A 21155-nucleotide genomic window follows, 5' to 3' on the forward strand; every position below is an offset into this window, starting at 1 on the left:
CGACCGTTGCTCCGGTTGGCGCGTGAAGTTGGCCGTGCGATTTACGAAATTCTGTCCGCCATGTTAGCGTCTACCTGCCTGCGGGACGTCAAGCGTCACGGGCGTCAAGCGGATCGTATAGTTCCGTTCGTAGCTTCTCCGCCGTAATTCTTCCGTTGCCGTGTAACAAAGTACGCGTCGCGTCGCGAGATTAATACCGGTAGTGCCGTACGAAGTGTGTCGAAAGTGTCGCGCGATCATAAGCGACGATATCGTCAATTTTCGCGCGTGAACGTCGCCGCGTCATGAGTGAGTGCGCCGACAGAGATGCGATAGCGATAACGCACCAACGGAGGAGAACCTAGAAGATCGAGGAGAGGAGGAGGAGGCCTGGGAGGCATCGGGCGACAGCGGGGCAACCGTGGGGTGAGTAATTGTTATTCATTTATTATTTTGCTGTTCTGTCAGTTCTGTGGCGAATTCCGTCACTTTCTTGAGCGCGACTTGATTCGCCCATTGATATGATACTCATTACTCGTTCGAGGTTTAACTCCGGCGCAATTTCGTAATTTCGGAGTTCGATCGCCGGCATATGCGAAAAGAGACATTACGTCGCGAGCGTCGCGTCTCTCTCTTATTCGCACGGTCGTAATATTACTTGCACGATTTTTCGCGGATTAATTATGCGAACGAGTTAATGCGGAAATATGCACCCCCGCTTGCGACGGCCGCAATCGTTTCTTGCATTAGCATTTTAAAATCAGATTTCTGTTAAAATAATGTTTTATTTAACGGGTCGCGATATAATTATTTACTTTAAGTATTGATTATCTTTTGAACCCTGTTTTAATGTAAAAAAAATTTATATGTTACAGATCAACGCAGGGTTACAACTCCGCTGTTGCGCATCGGCCGGTAAGTTATTTTTTTATTTCAATGTTAAGACAATGGATTTATAAAATTATATTAAAAACGTAAATAAAATGTATATATGAGAAATGAGGTATAAAAGAATCACGAATAGTCTTTCTAACAATTATTAGACATTATATCAAAATTTTTATTCAAAATGATAATAATTAATGTAACGGTAAAGTGTTACCGCGAGTGTTCGTCAATCGTTATTAAATGCTCGGTATTGAGGGTCTGAGGGCCACTCTGTAACGCCCTAGAGAAGCTTGTGTAGTACCTATATGGATCTCTGTGGTGTTACAAAGTGGTGTGTTCGGGCCCTAAGAATGCATATTGATGATGTAACTTTGGTGTGTCAACAATGTTGTTTACGAAGCGGGAGCGAATATTGTGATTGATGTCGGTCGTCAATTTCTAGCGATTTAAAATATATCTAAAAAAATATTATATTTTATATTTTTAAAATCTGTTTGAAATAATATCATGATATACAGAATGTTCCTAATAATATTTTAGGGCTAATAATACATCCGAATAGAAGATAATATTTTCTACTGTGATGAAAAAATTTATAACGTATAGTCAAATTGTCTCACTTTTAAAAATGAAATATATATACACAGTATTCTATTAAAAAGTAAAAGTAATCTTGATGTTTTACACGTATGTAATTTCCTCAGAGTAATTTAAATTATTTTAAATTATTATATTGAATAAAATGACATATGTTTTAGTCATTTTTTTATTTGACCAAACTGGCTATGATTTTAGTCCTTTTCAAGTGTGAATCTATTAATCATGAGTTTAATAATTAAAAGTATGTAAAATTATATCTCAAACAATCATAACTGACAAAGAAATGCTACGATACATTACACAATAAAGATATTATTTAAGGAACCTTAAATATCTAAGTTTTTTGCTACTTTTATGACTTATTGTTAGATATTTAAGGTTTTTTAAATAATATCTTTATTGTGTAATGTATCGTAGCATTTCTTTGTCAGTTGTAGTTGTTTGAGTTATAATTTTACATGCTCTTAACCCTCGTAGACTACCTTTGTGAAGTTAGCACCCCAATTTTGAAGTTTTGATATAATTGATGGAATTCTGACCCTTCCTCGCAGGCCATACTTATTTTTTGCATACGTGTAAGCCAGGTCTGGAGGACCCCAGTCATTTTTCACTCATAACTTTCAAAACAATCAACGTATTGTAATAGTTTTTTTTTCCCCAATCGATCGTAAATTTTCTGGCCAGTTTGGTAGAATAAAATATTATTATTATTATTATTATTATTATTATTAGTTATTGGCGAAGTGTCTTATATTTGATATATGTTTTTATTTATGTTTTAATAATTATCAAGATAAATTCGATACACAAGACCGTATAAAAAGAAAGTATTTTTCGGACACCGCGTATACATTTCAATTCAACATCGCGGTAGCGCCGATGTATCGACGGTATCGTCGCAGTTCCAGATGCGCTCGGTAATTTCACCGTGTACGACTCGCGCGCGGAAAGCGGACGAAAGATTTATGTCAATACAAACACACATTATAACTGTGTTTGCCAGCTTCGAGGCGCCTCGCGGTACACAGCCGCGTGCCTATGCAAAACCCACAGCGAGCACGCCGCATCACGTACTCGCTACTCAAGCACAAGCAAACCGCGCATATGAATGTATGTACATATATACATACGTATGAGCAGCGAGATTCTCCGATGTTCGCGATATCGCGATTTTCTCGCAGAGATGAGCGATGAATTCGTGCAATACCCCTCGAGAATATGCGACTTACTCCTTCCGCGCGCGCGAGCGCGCACATACCTTCGGCGATATGTATACGAGATACGTTACATGGTTGATATCCGTATGAATGCGTAACGCATGTGCGCGAGCGCGCTACCGCACGTGCTACAGGTTTGTTAACTTACGTAATTAACGGCGCACGCACATACGTTTGCGCATAGTTCGAGCGTACTTACCGCGGAGGTATAATCGGCGAGGCCGAGAGAGAGTGAGGGCACTGAGGGCTGGTACCGGCTAGCTAGAATATCCTGAATATCTTTGCCCGGCTCTCCCCATCTCCTTCATCCCCCACTGGCTGGCGAACGGCTTGTCGCCGGGAAAACCGGGCTCTCATTACGCCAACAAAATTCTCACATTTTCCGCTAAATGTTCCCTTCGTGTTAATGAACGACTTATCTTCATATTTGCTGTCACCACGTGCACGAGAGCCCCGGAGCTCGTTTAGAGAGAAGTTGGGTTAGCCTGCTAACTGTAGCGGCCGCGGAATTAATTGAGACCTCTCCCCCCTGCTATATCTCGTTATACGAGTAAATTCTGAATTCTGGTAACTGCTCATCGGAGTCTGAAAACGAGCCGGGGCCGAGAATCACGGCAGTCTGCGTTTCAGAGCCCTATCCATGAGAAATAATATCTGGGAGTGTAATTGCTTTTTAAAAGCTCGCGCTCGTTCCACGGATTCTGTCCTCGTAATTGTTAATGACTTTTTTAATGGCGGAGAATGCTGTTTTCAAATCGACCCGTAAAATCTCTCGCCATCTATGGTAATAATCTTTTAACGCGATCATATTCGCAACGCGGAAATATTCGCGGATTCGAAGAGAAAAATGAAACTAATCCGAGCCTAACGCGGTTATTGGTGCGCGGAAAAATTTTATGTTTTCAACGGTTTTTTTCCCTTTGTACCTCGTATTGTGCGCGAGAGAGTAATTCTTCAGCCAGAAATATCTATAATTTCTCACAAATTTCTATAATAATAAAATTACAGTGGCTTTGTTATCTAAATACAGTAAGTTAAAGATATATTGTTTCTGCGTGTCGCGATGTGAAAATATAGTCAAGGCTGAACTTATAATGAGAAAACTGGATGGGGAGGGAGGAAGGGTCTTTCCCCGAGATAACGGAGAAAATCGGAATGGTGGCGAAATGTAGGATAAATAAGAGAACACCCATTACAAATCCATGAGTCCTTTATTAAGAAATACTGCATCGTTCCGACAATCGCGAAATGGTAGTACGAATATAATCTTTAAGCTATGAGAGCTTCGACGCAGTCTCCTTCTCGAGTCGTCGACTTTGCTCGGAGCGTTTTCCAGGGCGGTGTTCCGGAGTTTTGACATTGGATTACGAAGCGGCGTAAAAGTCCCCCCCTCGTGTAAAACTTTAATTACATTTGAATATAAGCACGCCGCGGGGACGCCGGTATACTTATTCGAGAATGTGGCTAAAGGGACTTCTCTCGACCCTCTCGAGCCGTTTTCTTTTTTTTATGTAATTCCGCGCGGCGGCTCGCGCCTTACGCGATGGGAAGGGCATTCGTTGCAGTCCTTGCAGCTTGCAGCCCCCATATCGTTCGCGACCGCGAAACATTCGGATCGCCGCGCTGGGTGGCACGCTACGTCGATCGGTGGTTTACGCTCGAGAGCTCGTGAAACTTGCGGACGAAGACGAAAGGAATAGTATCGACGCGATCCCTATTTTCTTTTCTTTCTCTTTTTTTTGCTTCTTTCTCTGCAACGGCAGCCGCAGCCGCGCCGATGAAACGCGACAAGTTACTTTCACGTGAATAACTTGCAACTTAAGACTGGTAAATATTTGAATAATTGTTCAGATATTGTAAGGAAGACTGCATCTCGGATTGGTTATACTGACATATTGCTCATAATTCTTAATGTTTTCTCGCGAAAACATACAGATTTACATATTATGTAAAAAATATGAAAGACTCAATATAAAAACAATTTTAAAATTAATCAACTGTATGTTAAATGGTATATTAACTTTTTCTGCACACTTTGTGCGCAAAATTTCATTATGTACTCTAGTATAAAATCATCTGTAAAACCGTTAAGAAAAATGTGCTCAATAATTTGAAAATCTGTGTCATAATGTAAAAACAATTTAAGAACAATTTTAATAAATAAACTAACAATCAATTTACTGAGAAATTAAAAACTAATTTTTTTCAAGACATTGAAATGATAAGGGCCAATAACCGAGCAATAAAAGTTGTTAAATAATTAACTTATTAATTTGCATGTACAACATATAAATTGGTACGTTTTGACTTCATCGAATCTTCTTCAGCCGTAACATAATAAAACGTTTAAAGACGATAATATATTGACATAGGTATCATAGAGAACAAATTGAAATAAGTCAAAACGTTTTGAAACAAACTACATAAAAGTAAACAAAGAAAAATAAGATAGAAAGTCGTAATATAATAAAATTATCATAAGAAGCCATATCACAGTTTGAAAACATGACGAATACATCACTAAAAATTGTCGTTGTATCTGTATGAAAGAGTGTAAAACGGAGATGAAACGTAATTTTAGCGGTTAGATTATCCATAATTAATTCTTCATTCGGAGGCGAGAATAAATCGGGTCAGATAGTGAGAATTAAAGTCGTCTCTATGATATGTCAATATATTATCGGCTTTAAATGTTTTATTATGTTATGACTGAAGTCGAAACGTACAGTAAGGTGCATTGATTCAATGGGTCATAGTAGTTTGACTTATTGGCCGCTGGGTCTTTGATAATCAATACGTGCACGGTCCATTGAAATATTAAAATGTATAACGAGAAGAATAAGAAGTTACTAGTTCTCTCTTTTTATTTCATCTTGCATTCTTTTGCGTAGATAAGTCAAGCTACTATGACCCAGTTACTGTACCAATTTATATATTGTACATGCAAATTAATAGGTTAATTATTTAACTGTTATTGCTTGGTCATTAGGGTTTTTTATTTCAATTTTTAATACATACGAGCGTGTTTATTTTTTAATTTAAATTTCTCAAGATAATTTCTATTTAGACCCAGTTAATAAATAATTAATCTATAAGAAAGAATTATTAGCAAGTTTGCCGACTTAGCCAAATAAATCCAATCTTCCCCTTATTATTCGGATATTTCGGATAAATAGGAATACGAGATTTCTGATCCAAAGTATCTGGATACTTGAGAAACGTCCAATTATGAATTTTTATATTATTTATTTAAATAATTATACACTAAGAATTATCAGTCGAGTGTTCATTTGCCCTAAAACTCTCGAATTGGTTTAGTAATAGATTCTTGGACAACTTTGGAATTTATATTTGCTTGAAAAAGATAGATAGATAAATAGATAGAGGGGGAAAGAAAGAGAGAAAGAGAGAGGAGAAAGAGGAGAAAGAAGAGGAAGAAGAAAGCCATTATTATTATTTATCGTATTCAAATATTCTTTGAATTACTTCAGTACACGGAATTATCCAAATTACTCAAATTATCCGATTTATCCGAATTGTCCAAATTACTGGAATTATTCGAATATAATCGTATTACCCGAATTATTAGGATATCTCAATTTCAAAGCTGAATTGCGACGGCGTCCGAGCATTCTGGATATCTGTTGAATAATCCCATCCGGAATTCGGATTTTACAGCCTTACTTGAAAACGGGCGTATACACGCAACATCAAACACGACGGAACGAGAGCGCGCCTGAACAATTTCGGTGGCGCGACAAGGAGAAGACGGAGACACGACAGAGACATAGACAAAGTAGATGACACACCGGGCGGCGTAACACGCCGTATCGCTAGACGCGTTCGCCTTAACTCGTGGACCACTCCTAGATCGATCTGATCCACTCCGTGGCCGATCGATGGTGCGTCTCGATCGGATTCTGCCAGAGAAAAAGACGCGGACCGTCGTCGTGGAGGGCCGACGCGGAGCGTGACCCGCGCGATCGGGAGTCCTCTCGTCTCGCTCATCCTACCGGTCGTTCAGAACCTCAGCGCAAATCAGCAGGACTAGCAGATGCAACGCGAAGTAGAGACGTACGGTGGAGTGTCCCGTGGACGCCAGGGCGTAAGCGTAGGATGAATAGCACTCCCTGTGAGCGTAACATATACATGCATATACAGGATATCCGTCCGTGAACAATGTAAAAAAGTTTTGACAATTTGTCGAGATTATTTTGTGTAAAAAAAATATCACTTTAGGCTAAATTGTTAGAAATTTTTTACAATAATTTGTATAAAAATGTAAATTAGTCTACCTCACATTATTTTCATAATTATCATTCGAGCTTGCTCTTTGCCCCAGTCTGTTTTAAATTAAAATAACGGTTGTGATAAAATGATACGAAAAATAATATTAACATTGACGATATGTGTTATTTTTTCCTATTCTTTTGCAATCCTTTCGATAAATTTCTTTTATTATTTCGAATGTGCGTATTTACACAGGTGATAGTGTCTAAGTTTCGCTTCTCCACCAAATTTGCGAGGTTCGGGCACTTTCGCGACCTCTGAAAATTTCAGGACAAGCTGACTGGCGACTCGGAGCATACATCAATCACTCGACGTTTACATTCCTGTTATATTCTTGCGCGATATATCAAATCGAGGTCGACTCGAGAGAAAAAAAAGAAGACATTTCTTATTCCATCAATAATATATTTCTCCGTCGTTTTGCCGGATGCATAATGCATGTTTCACGCTTCGAGTGTACGTTAAAGAAGATTCGCGCGAGGTTCCTTTAAAAATCTGTCTGGCGCGTGTGTTCCTATTATTTTTGCACGAGCAGTCAGTCGTAAGGTGTTACAGTATTACTGGCTAATAGGAAATTGCTCCCAACTTCGAAACATTACCGCGGCTAAAGCCACCTTCGCCGAGAATTCTCTGAGATCTTCGGATTCTTTGAGACTTTTCCAAGACTTTGCGAGATTACATGACATTTTCAAACTACGGAGGTTTTCACGATGCTTAATTTACGAAAACGTCTCCCGCGCCGCTTTGCGAATATTGAAAAGTGTAGTAATCCCTCTCTATCCGTCTTTCCGTTTATCCATCTTTACGCCGACATTTATCTAGCCCGTTACATGTATTACTGACTCTTGTCCCACTTTGAAATTTCAAGAGACAACTCTTTCGAGGTTGAATCTTTATATCTCCTCCGCTGTCTTAATATATATGTCAGGCTTTTAACATACTTCGAGGAATGGAAAAGCATATCGATCACTAACAATAAGTGTAATATGTAAGAAGAGTTCGTATAATTTGGCGTAATATATCTACACATTTTGTGTCAATTAGACTTTTTAAATACTCTAATAAACGACAAATTGTCAACTTACAATCTTCACGTGAATCTATCACCGTCAATTTTCGTTATTCAGATTATAATTATTAAAAAAGTATAAATTATGTAAATATTGTATAATTAATTCGAAGTGAGAAGAGATCTTATTGTCAAAATTTTCTGAACTTTCTTCGCTTCTCTCCCGTAATAATATTATTACATTTCAATGGCGTGCATAATGCACGCGATGTGTTTTGCTATAATAGAGTACTCTAATCTAATCGGTATTCGCTTTACGTATACGCAACCAATTAACGGCGAACATCGAGAGCCTACTATACTCAATGGATTTCAAGTTTCACGAGCTTAGGCGTCATGCGGATGATTGCACCTTGCTGGCGTTTTCGGAATAACAGAAAGCGATCGAATTAAATTTTCTCACGTGAAGATTTACGATAATTCATTATCAAAATATTGAATTTAATTAGCTGTTAAAATTAACCAAAATACTGCATATATTAAATATAAGAAATAAAGTCAGGACTGATTCACTTGAAAATTAAACGTTTTCGTCATAAACGACTCTATAAACCTCTCAATTTTGTTTTATACGGGAGAAATTTAATTTAATATTTTTCTCGTGAAATAAGCTTGTCGATATCACGAATGTATTTTCGTGATAATGCAATTTTCTTAGCATATACTGCACGATCGACCCAGGTTTGAGATTGTTTTCCACTTACATCTAAACGGTAGATTGAAATACATTCCATCGGAGCCGCCATGCTCACGAGACGCGCAATTGCAGTTACCACGAAATTGATCAAGTGTTTTAAACATTTTAAAAGTTTTTATAACATAATAAAACGGTAGAAAAATTAGAAAAAGCTGACGTAGAAGACAAATTTTCGTAATGCGTCATTATTAGAAGAAAAATACAAGTAAAAAGAAATACGAATAATATATTTCTGAAATAACAAGCTTCCAAACAATTCCATGATATTTTCGGAACATTTGGTCATTTTCGTGAGTCGCTTACTTAAAGCGCGGCGTACCTGTAGGACTCGGGATTTAGCCTCGTCACAGTGCAGTAATGATGCAGCGCACATACTCCGTTGAGAGGACCGCCGCAGCCCCAGATTTGCTCCACCTCGCGCGGCAACGAGACCGTGTTGGCCGCGTAATACCTGCGGGACATAGAACACACACACACACACACGCACGCCGCGGGAGAGCCGTGTGCGAGGGTGTGCGCGGTAGGATAATATACACAGACCGAGACCGAGCTTGTGCATTAGGAGAAACGTGAGAGTGGTCGGGTATCAGGACTGTTATTAGCATCGTAATGGCGCGCGCGTCTCGAAAAGGGGTAGACAGTTATCACAATGTCGCTGGCTGTGGGGTCAGGTATTACCGTGAGATATAATTGCCGGCTCATGGAGAAACGCGGGAATTATTAATCCTCGACCGTGGGCATCGATATCTCACGCGACCGTCGACGCTTAGCGCGTCCCACGCGTCAGCATTAAACATCCATTGGGATATTTCGACCGGCATTTATGTGAAACGTGCCATGTAATGATAATGAACGATAGATGATCGCGAGACAAACACGAATATTTCGAGTCCATTCTTTTCGTATAAGGATAACGATTAGTATTGCGATACGAACGGTATTTTAGATGACAGCTATATACTTGTTTTACGTCCACGTTTGTATATCCGTTGATTACTTAAGGGGGGAAAAATGTGCCGGAGACACGAGACGCATGGCTTAAGGCGTAATCGAGGCCGGTAATTAGCGGGGTATGCTATTACGGTTTTAGGACTAAATTACGCAAGCGAATCGATCGATCCATTTCATCGCACACATACCTGACGAAGGCATAATCGTTCGACTGCGTAAACCGGTCCGCCAGATCGTGAAGAGTGATCGCCGATATCTCCTGCAGCTCGTAATAGTCGAGCAGCGAGTACTCGGATACCCAGTTCGCTTTGCCGATTGAATTCGCTTCAGGCAGATTAAGATAGTACTGCGTGTAATCCAGAATCTGCGCAGCGTGCAACACGTACACATATACATCCTACAGTTCTGCGTCCCTTTTGAAATCGGTACATCGCGCAAATAGAGCGTTCCCGTTCACGGAAAGGCCGCGATATTATCGAGAGGATGTATACGCGCGCCCGCCAAACGTACCTGTCCGGTGTTAGTTTCGAACTTGTAGAGTCGCAAGCCCGGGTTGTTTGGCCCTCCGACAGTGCTCGGCGTTACGCTGGGAGCCATCATTATCCAGGATACGGGCAGACCTGTTCAACGAGTATCGTTTCACCGAATAATTAATCGCGCGCTGTGACTATTAATAAAATTAAGGTCAACGCGGCAGCTAATAAAGCGATAACAGTGCGCTCATGTCTCATCTAGACTAGCGGGGTGTAAAGGGGGATAACGAGTACTGATAAATAATTGGTCTGGCTGAAAAATGGATTTTTATTAAAGGGAAAAAGACAGTCCAACAAACGCTTTTGAAAAAGAAAATGGTATCGAGGGTATCGGTTGCTTCGACTGATGCCTAGACTGATGTATAAGATAAAAAATATATAAATAGCCATATGACTTGTATTGTGCCAGAAAATTGTCATATTTGAGAAAAATATGAAAATATTATCGTATAATAGAGACCTATAGAGATATACAGGATCAGGTGACTTATTATTACCTTTGTTTGTGAATAAATCTGAACAATTTGCTTGTACGTATAACATACCTGTGTCGCTGTATATCACCCGGAATGTATCCGAATGCCAGTGGCCGAAGAATTGTCCCCGGATGATGTCCGAATAGAGCCGCACTACCTGCAGATACTTCGTGTTGTGCCTCTCGTTAAGCGCTACGGCGCCGCTTTCGTGGTCGTCCACCCCCGGTGGTGTGTGGCCGACTATGTACACCTGACCGTCACAGAGCAGAATAGGAATGATCATCGGACATCGATATTTCGGGGAGTCTCCATAGCTAGGTCAACTCGACGTTTCGTTATTCTGTATTCTATCTTAATATCTATTCATGAAAACTCGATGTTCTTCCCGATACTATCCGCTGTTTTACCACGTAGATTAACCTTTGACGCGTTACTCGACATGAAAACACTTTCTGATGCAATATACACCTTTACATTACAATCTTCCTTGAAAATTTTTTATTTAATTTTTATATTGTATATGTAAAAGAAGATTTTATTGTGATGTAGAGATATGTCGAGATCTAGCGGTTCGATAAGTAATACTTTTATAATAGCAGGCTTTTGTAGCGAATTCAGAAATATTTTTCATGTACATTCCATTTAGATGTTAATAATGCTCGAACTATATAAAATATCGATTATCTATTTGTACCAGTGTTATCCCAAGAACCTGTATTCAGTGTTTCTAAATTTGCTTTCAGATATTAACCTCGCGTTCTAAATAGCGTTGCATCCAAATATGTTAGATAAAAGTAGTAATATCTCCTTCCATAATTAATTACTGACATCAGAAAATAGTCGAGATATTGTTTTAGATTTAAGAATAATTAAGAACATATAAATGTCCACATTTTTACGATTAAAGAGTGCAAAATAGATTTGCAGTATTCCAATATATTATTAGATTGATGAATATATAAATGACACATATTCCAATGATAAATATGTCTGATGTATCATAGGTGATCACACTAATCGACCTACTAATTTATAATTGGAATTTGCATTCAGCAAAGTATGACTTCCGGAAATGCGATAGAAATGAAAAACAAATATCTGACTCTTAGTTTCGTATATAAATAAGGATATTTGTTTCTTGTTATGTCGTACAGACGTTGCAAACTCTACAAAGTTCATTTTTATATACGGTATGTACTTGCACATAAATATTTTGATATAAAACCAGAAATACAGTAACTTTGTTAAAGTAAACTCGTGCCGTAATGTCGACAAGAAACTTGGTAATAACGATATCACAAGTCCATGAGAGAATCATTTATCGACTGCGAAGAGATAAAAAAATACTCCGAGAATACCGCCGATCAATATTTGGATGCTAAATATCGACGGCTCTCGGTCCGATGCCTTTGGCCAAAGAGCGGAGGCATTCTCATTCAACAGAGGTATCCTTAGTTACGTCGCGTGACTGCATCTCGGTTAAACAGACGCTCTAGGGTGAATCACGTACGTGGGCTACGCAATGTGTCTCCCGGGACGCAGGAAGTCTCATCGTTAGCATCGGCAAACCGGCCAGTCACTCGCGGATGGCAACGCATACAGCACCTCCACACACATACACACACACATACATACATACGCACACACACACCCGGATACATGTGCTCATTCGATCGTGGGTGTCTGTAGCGACGACGGAGAATTGGAGATACGAAGGACTTGATATCTAATCGGACACGTACGCGAAATTAGTCCCACCGGTTCGAGACGCAAATTGACGCAGAAGTTGGCGCGGAGCGTCGAGACCTCTGATTGAAAAAGTAGCCGGAGACGTCCCTGGTTGTCGAGGAGACGTATCTCCGAAGAACGATCGGAAAACGCATTAAAGCTAATGACAAGTAGTCTCTCAATTAGCCGAAATTACCTTGAAATTGTGCCATTTTGTTTCTAACTTTATTTAAAATTTTATGTTGAATACGACGAATATTTTATATCAATAATTTCTACGATTACTGAAATGTATATAAGTACTCTTCTTAAATATTTGATACGTCTCTATGTGATTAACTGACAGTATTCCAAGCGATCAATGAAACTGCTCTTAACAATAACAAAATATTAATGGCATTAATAACAATATAGGAACCATTGATATGGTAACTGACGTGTATGTATGACACACACACACACACACACGAATCGGAGTGCGCCGATAGCGTTCGAAGCGAGCCAACCATGGTGATATTCCCGTAGGATCATTCGAACCAAAATAGTGGATGGATAAAGCACAACTCGTTAAGTGGATAACGGCGGGCGAGAGATACATTTTTCCATTCGCAGGACGGATCCTTTTTTCGCCGAATCGCGCCGTGGGGAAAAGGCTGCCTCCTTTTGAAAGGTAAATGGTAGCGCGCGCGCGCGCGCGGTTGAACGCGGGAGTGACGCGTTTGGAATTATGTGGCGAATCGTCGTCGCGCGTTGCGGTCCGCGGAATAAACGCAAAAAACGCTCGCCCGCGTCCGCGTCCGCGGCATCGTCGAAGAAGGCATAGTGCAAAAAAATCGCGCCCTCTGCAAACAACTGAATCGTTGGTGCCGCGCGGAGATTGAAAAATATCGCGTGAAAAGCGCACAGACGTCGATTTTAAATTGCTGCCGAGGGCCTTTTGCCGAAGGTGCAGGAATCACGGCTGCCATTCAAGGGAGGCACCGAACGAATTGGACCGGGCTACAATGGATCGCTGATTGGTCAGTTTTGCCGCTGACGCTCTTAAACGACTCGTAATTTGTAATCGCATTATCCGGTCCGATGTCGGGAACGATCGATCGATCCATTTCCTCCTGGTCCCCTTTTGCCCCGCCGCGCCACCACCGCGCCCCATCCTCTTACCATTTGCCGCGACATTCGTCCCGTCTCTATATGGGAATGCCGGGGGATCGAGAAGCCCACTCGGACCGTTTGCGAAACGGCACCGGCACGGGATTATATCTGTCCACGGAAAATCGGATTTCTATCTTGGAACCTGGGGCATCCCGTCCCTCGCCGCGTACCCCGTCTCGCGTCCGTGTCTCCGCGCGCTCTTTTTATCCGGGCACACATAAGGACGTACAAGATTTTCCGAGAATTCTTCTCCGGAAATCCCCGGGGAGCGCGTCCGTGGTGCGATCGAGCGAGCATCGAGGAGCAGGATGGTGGAGAGCGGTGGATAAGGGAGGCGACGGGAGGATCGAAGAAAATTATTGCTGGTTATCAGAGTCGCGACCCAACGAGCCGTGCTCGCTACATTTTCCGATTGTTATTACCCTACTGGTCATTTCATCGCTTTGAAGAGGACGGCTATTTTGCTTCTACGCTCGTTGATCCGCATTAAGAGCTTTCCAGGAAGAAAGAAGAGAGAGAAGAAGGGGGAAGAACGGAGAGAAAGAGAAGGGCTTTAAGAGCCTCCTGAGAGCTTATGGAATATCATGGCTGTCGAGCAAAGAATACGACTGCTTTATCGAAACCCGTCATATGATATGTTATTACTCAATTATGAGCGTCCTATCAATGTTGATTTTATTTTCCCTCGAAAACTTCCGAAAACATTTAGAAATCCCCAGACAGATTTCTTGAAACTTGTCAATTGATCGAAGATCAATGGATAAATTGTAGCTCGAGTGTAAAAATAACTCGCAACTCGCAACTCGGGAACGCGTTGATACGTGAATACCGCATTTTTTTCCGATATCAATATAATACGCGTCTGCTAAATATACATAGCCGCATTCAGTTTGAAATACACACAATGGGGGTTTAGTTTGCCATAGCAAATCCCACGAATAATTTCTGACTTTTCGCTGTAGAGTAAAAAATTTACGCCGAGTTTTTATTGCGCACGTAGTCGAAGGGTACACTGAAAAATAATGTCACTCTTCATACGCGAGCCAGCCGGTGGCGTTATGCATCGAGGGGTAACAGGGTTACCTTTTCGAACGTGCACGTAGGTGAATGCGCCGATAGTGTCGTGGATGAACGCGACGGCGCGCGCGGCCCAGCTCTCCTCTCTCTCTCTTTCTCTCTCTCTCTCTCTCTCTCTCTCTCTCTCTCTCTCTCTCTCTCTCTCTCTCTCTCTCTCTCTCTCTCTCTCTCTCTCTCTCTCCTCTCTCTCTCTCTCTCTCCTCTCTCTCTCTCTCTCTCTCTGTCTCTTGGTTTCGCTCGCCGGTTAATACGATCGGGATCAATGGCGGTGGCGTGCATCGGTTTACGGACGGGGTCTCCTCTCGCGGGCCCACGTATGGAATACCAAGTCCCTCCATAATTTATCGTCGGTCGTGCCATCTCGGTCGCGTGAAGGATCTCCCTCGCGTATGTCGAACTCGTTCTACTACACGCCCCGCGGCGTAATCGATAACCGATAACTCCGGGAACCGCGATATTCGATAGGTCCCGGGTCGGAAGATTTCCGCTCGCTCGCCCGCTCGCTCGCGCGATACCAGGAACCATCGCGACGTCGATCGGCTCTCGCGGAGCGGGCGCGCCGAATTAATTGCCTCGCTGATCGAAGAGGATAAATTTGCGATCGGTCCCCCTTCATCTCTCGTCGGATCTCGGCAACGATCTCCGATACCCCGGGCGTAATGGGCATTACCTACGATTTGTCATCGCGCTTTATGGCGCGGACCGAACGAGAAGGAGCGAGGGAGAAACGGTGCAATACATCGAAAACGGAAATCCCAGAGAAATTGTATTCGTCGGGAATGGAGAGGGGATCGCGCTCCTCTCGCGCGCGATTTGCATTCAAATCTTCGATGGAAATTATACAATTTGTCCCGTCTTCCTGCGAGGATATCCGGTTAGCTACCATTATAAATTTCCGCTTGAGAGTCCCTTAAAGCTGGATTCGTCGCTGGATGCGCGAGAGCTGATAAGCTGGCGAATAATGAACCGAAACGTGATCAAGCGAAATCGAAAATCGCGATGTGTCAGCTGCCAGTCCGACGAGCGTGTCTATAGTCGCACCGCTATAATTTATAAGCGCAAAAACGAGGAGGAGAAATGATGACGACAAAACAGCTCGCCTGATAAATCATACATCCTATTGAAGCCCGATCAGCGGGATTTTTATTCCGCCTCGTATACGCTCTCTACGGGAATTTATTTCATTAAAATTTATCTTCTTGACGATCACATCTGTGTCGTATTGGCGCTTTAATACGACAGGCAAGCAGCGCGAAATACGTTTATACGCCGTGCGATCTTTTCATTGCTCGCGCAATTGTCGACGTATATATCGTATATCTTATTCTTTGAAATAAAATAAAATAAAAAAACACATCTCGCGGCGGAGTGAGATGAGGGCAATATACCGTCGTCTTAAATTTTCCCCAATGCCACCCGGTTTCCCCGGGTTTTCCACGCTTTTTGCGAAACAATAAACTGCGAAACTGAGTAATACTTTTACAGCAGGTACACCCTTCAATTACTCAACTTGTCGTGTGACACGCGAGATACGCGAGGAATGTTTTATACGTGCATATCTACCCGGTGGAAACACTTGGCCGTAATTCTACGATGTCTGGCGAGCTTGACGGCAACGGGTAATCGCGAGAATTCTCTCTCTGTGTGTATCTGATGTAGAGCGATATTATAGTTCTAGGTGCAAACTGTTATTATACCCACGACACCGTTAAGTCAACCTGTCAATTTGTCAATCAAAGCGCATCGGGGAGGGGATTAAGTATAGCGCGAGAAAAAAAGTTGGGACTTTATTTTTAAAAAATTACGGTGCAACGATATTGGACAGCGATTGGAGCGATTTCGCAAAAAAATAAGATATTGAATGACGTGATATTGCGCGCGCGCGCGTGCGCGCGCGCGCAATTCGCGACTTCTGATATTAATCTTCCATAGGAAAGTTCCGTGAAACGTGTTTTTCCAATAAGAGCACGATCGTGTGAATGGCCTGACGAGAGGCCGTTTTTAGATCGGATGGAAGTTTTGTATCGAATATTCGTATGCCGACGAGAAGTTCCGTGTAAAACAAGCCGCCGCGGCGCTGATTAAAAATCTATCTGGTAATTTATTGGACGGGCAAAGAACAACCTACCTCTCGCCCCTTTTTTCTGCATTATTTGCACCGGTTGTTTGATGCGAGTTTCTTCGTAATAGGCAAATAATATTAACATGTGTATCCCGTGAAAAAAAATATCTCAATTTCATTAGTATATATGTAACTTTAACGGTGTTTTTTGCGTTAACTCGTTTAATCATCGTGGTATTTTATGTATTAAATGAATTTGATCAGTACCAACAAGTCCATTGTTTAATAAAAGTTTTTATAAATGTACACAGAAATAACGTAATAAAATTATACATTACAACATTGACATGCGACATTTGGGAAGAAATACAAACTGTACATTATGTTTATTTATAATTATTAATTAAAAGATCTAAAATTTTATTTTTATTGATTCAATCAATAGTGCATAAGCTGTTATTTATTTCTTAACGTGTATACGTGGGTCTACGGCGTCCGAACCAAAGTGATATCTGCTCGTAACTATAAAACTTGCAAGCCTGTTAGAAGATATTAAATAAACGATGTTTATCAAAATGACTATAAAATCGTCAATTACAATGTAGACAGATGTTTCAAGAATTTTTAAAATACTTTAAGGTATAGGGAAAAATAGCGTTGAACGTGGCAGACCCACGTATACACCGTCAAGATCCTAAAAAAACGTATACACTTTAAAAGGGTTATTTTTTAATATTACATTAATTTATATTAATATTTGATTTTTCAAATACGTATTAAACATTTGCAAATTGCCAAACATAATTCTGCATGGCAATGACTAGCAATGCACGAATATCTACAAATGCACGAATATATACGTGCATTTCAAAATACGTAATTTCATGTGTTAGAGCGTACTTTGTACCGAGCGCACATCGATTTTCCACGATTAAACGTTCATTTATTCAATCAATTTTCGTGTTAAAACTCGTGTCCACGGGTTTATCGACGATCGGCTTCATTAGAAAGAGCTTAATTTACTTGCGCGCGTCATAATGGCGAAACGACTCGACGCCCGCTCGAAGACGCCGTCGTGGCGTCCTCCGTTCATTTTCATCGATCCGAGATAATTGATGGCGCGTAAAAATTATTTGCCCTATATTATCTTTTTACATGCAATCCGTGAAGGGACAGGCACGCACACGCGCGCGCATATGCGCGCGGTTCAACGGGCACGAAAAATTTCAACGCGTACGTCCTTTATGCCGACGAGTCCGATATTCGTTTCGAAATTGAATTATATACAAAAGATATAGTCTCATAGAATATTTCCGCTTAATTTAGTCACGTATGTATGAAGAGTTCAACGGTGTCGAAAATCGATATCATTGGCAGAATAACGCTTACGTTAAAAGATGAAAATTCCATTATCTCGATAGACTGTCCAAATAGGAATCGATCCAGGATTGAATTAGTACAGTGCCCTCGATTTTCGTTCGCATCCCTCTCATCGCGGCGTTAGATCCTAGTTTTCTATCTGGCGGTTCTCGTGAACCGCCAAATCTGCCTTTATCATTTTCGCTCTGCCTTTATCATTTTCGCGGCACTTCTTTACTCGACAGAAATCCATAAAATCGTTTACCGATACGGCGACACTGGGAATTATTTATTATCCGCCGTCGTATATATCGCGCGACGAAAGAGAGCGCGCGATAGCAGCAGAAAGAAAAATAATGCGCGTCCAACGCGCAGTATAATAACTCGCTCGGAAGACCAATAATATCATATATATCGCAGAGTAACAACTTACCGTCTCCTTCTTCTTCCGCGCATTCTCGAGGATCGACTGGAACCAGAGCCATTGGCCAAAGGGGTCCTGCGTGTTATCGACCGTGCTACTTCCGGCCCGATGTAGCATACGGCTGTCGACCGGGTTCAGCCACAAATTCGTATTAAGGAAGACGATCCGATATTTTTTCGAGCGCTGCTCGATCGTATAGTAGCCGGCTGCAACAAATTTTGAATAGTGCCGTGGCGGTAAAGCCGGGGCGAATTTATGCCCGCCAATAAGCTTACTTTGTGCCGTAACATTTTCAGAGGAAGAGGGCATCCGTAAATGTTGCATCGACCCGTTGCGCGCGTTTCGAATCAAAGAGCGGCGCGAAACCTCGCGTTCGCCGATCATTTATGTACCTCTCGGGACCGTAAGGTGTTTCTTTTGGAATTTTAATACGTTACGGTACAACAATGCTTAATTACCGATATACATATATCGCACCCCGAGAAGAATACTGTCACAACTCGGAAAATTTTGATTTTGAGTCAAACTCATATAAACAGTATGCCTAAAATGTTATCTACATGTTATAATAGTGTCAACAAGTCTACATGCGAAATCCGCTGCACGGGGCAGAAATGTCATTATTTTTTTAAACCGGTTATGTTGCGGTTTCCTGGATGAAGTGTCATAAGTAAATTGACAAGTGAATCATAGCAGACCTCTTCAAAAAGCAGTATAATTAGTTATCTCAAAAAATATAAAAAAAATTGAATTAAATTTGTTTTGCCTCTCTCCTGAAAATTTGTGAGTTGCGATAGCATTCTTCTTGGGGTGTGATATATTATAAAGATTAGCTAAAAACCGAAAATCTAATTGATTGTATGACATATCGTTAATTTGGAACAAAATCATCGCAATGCAATAATTACCATCTTTCAACCGATACTTCAATCCGTGTAATTCGTATCGTTTGTGTTTGAGGACATTTGCTTACTCACCCTTTACAAAAGTGTCCACCGCTTCCGGCGGTAGCCAGTTCTGCCAGACGAATGCGAGCTGCGTGTAATTCAGGCCTATGTCTTCGTGGCCGAGTGCGGGGAACACGAATTGTCCTTTGAACGTGCGGTGCAACAGCTCGGTCAAATTCCGCAAACAGTGCAAACGCAGCTCAGCGTTCATGCCGGCATTGCGCGTCAGCGCATCACTGCAACAAGTAGTTACAGCCTCGTTAGTCCTAGTTACATAGAACACCTCGCACTCAGGGACATTACAGTGCGCCCCGGTGATTATCGCCGATAAATACAGCGAGGAAGAGGAAATGTCGCCGGATAAGGACGCGTCTCGTCGCGCCGCGACGCGACGCGTCGCGTCCCGTTGACACGCGAGATGAGGCGCAATGCGGTACAACGACGACGACAAAATCAGACGTGCGCGAATTGTCACTCGAGCGGAACGCTGATAATTGTTACGTCAACGATAACTGATTAAACACCGACGCCTCGATGACGTTCTGAAAGTTGATAAGTATACATTGTTAAAGGTTACAGGATGAAATTTAAACCAATACCATGAGTTAGATTTATTTTGTTATTTTTAACTACCATGTGCGTCAAAATTTATTAGTTTGAAACAAAATAGAATTATTTTAACTCCATTGGTTTAGTCAAATTAACATTGTTTTAGTTAAATTAACTACATATTGAGTAGGAGCAGTGGCGACCTATAGAATAGTTAAAAATTACTCAAAATTGAGTTTAATTTAACCCTATGAATTTAACAGTGTAGAGTTAACAAAAGAAGAAAAGAACAAAAAACTTTAAATTATATATATATATTTTTTAAATAATTTTACTTTATACTTTTGTTCCGCACTGACAAGAAAAAAATCATGCTACATTATGTCATAACTTTAACATGCATTTATTCAACCATAACATGGTTTTATACACTATAACCTGTGATTTATGTAGAGTAAGTATAAATATGATGAAAATGACTATAATCGAAAAATCCATACATATAAAATTATTTTTACTAATATTATAGCAATAATAACTATAAAAATAAAAACCTCGACCATAATTATTTTACTATGCAATTATAGTCGTAAATATCAAATAATTTTCTCTCAGTGCGGGATATCATATCATTGTCCATTAATTGAAAAAGCAGGAAGGCAATTTAGAGTTTCCTCTAAATAGAATGATTACGTACCTATACAAGATTAATATAAACGGAATTTAGTTTGAAATCGGAGCACGCGAGTTTAATATGTCAAAACGTATTAACATTAATGTGCAACGAATAAATTGAAATTCATGGGAGTTCAAAACTTTTCGGAAATAGACATTTCATATAATCGTATTATATCAATATTTTAGCATTTACTATGTCTGCATTTGTTTACATTCGTATTTCTTGTGATAACACACGCAATGAAGCAACGATGTTAAGTGGAGGAAGTCATCGATTGTGGATGCAATATTTATACTGGTCAGCGGTACCGTACTCCTCGCTTCCGGTAATTAATTGGAAGTCGTGCGCCTCCAACTAGTAAATCGTTTGTAAAGTAAATTTATTTAATGGTAATATATTCGACACATAAATAATCGCGTTATTAACTGAATTAACAAGTTGCCATTCTCTCGCTCTCCCCAAACTGGATCTTGTTTAT

At 40.7% G+C, this 21155-nt stretch overlaps 2 protein-coding genes across 4 annotated transcripts in view; one reads left to right on the plus strand and one right to left on the minus strand.

The window, feature by feature from the left end:
* The first annotated feature begins 372 nt into the window (after positions 1-372).
* The window catches only part of LOC139776716 (glutathione S-transferase D1-like), a 60061-nt gene continuing 39278 nt past the window's right edge, over positions 373-21155 (plus strand). Inside the window, exons 1-2 of the mRNA XM_071713595.1 lie at positions 373-405; positions 855-894. The gene's annotated coding sequence lies outside the window, so the exon portion shown is untranslated. The remainder of the gene's footprint in view (positions 406-854; positions 895-21155) is intronic.
* LOC139776713 (cyclic GMP-AMP phosphodiesterase SMPDL3A) overlaps positions 3877-21155 on the minus strand; it is a 43879-nt gene continuing 26600 nt past the window's right edge. For all 3 annotated transcript variants that reach the window (XM_071713592.1, XM_071713590.1, XM_071713591.1), the window contains exons 5-11: positions 19480-19685; positions 18512-18708; positions 10770-10950; positions 10202-10311; positions 9880-10055; positions 9060-9191; positions 3877-6814 (exon numbers count right to left, since the gene is read on the minus strand). In XM_071713592.1, the coding sequence (XP_071569693.1) occupies positions 6694-6814; positions 9060-9191; positions 9880-10055; positions 10202-10311; positions 10770-10950; positions 18512-18708; positions 19480-19685 (1123 nt within the window). In that variant the 3' untranslated portion in view covers positions 3877-6693. The remainder of the gene's footprint in view (positions 6815-9059; positions 9192-9879; positions 10056-10201; positions 10312-10769; positions 10951-18511; positions 18709-19479; positions 19686-21155) is intronic.

The sequence above is a fragment of the Temnothorax nylanderi genome, unplaced genomic scaffold (assembly GCF_030848795.1).
Source record: "Temnothorax nylanderi isolate EJ_2023f unplaced genomic scaffold, tnyl_v1.0 TNYL_tig0125_pilon, whole genome shotgun sequence".
Classification (NCBI taxonomy): Eukaryota; Metazoa; Arthropoda; class Insecta; order Hymenoptera; family Formicidae; genus Temnothorax; species Temnothorax nylanderi.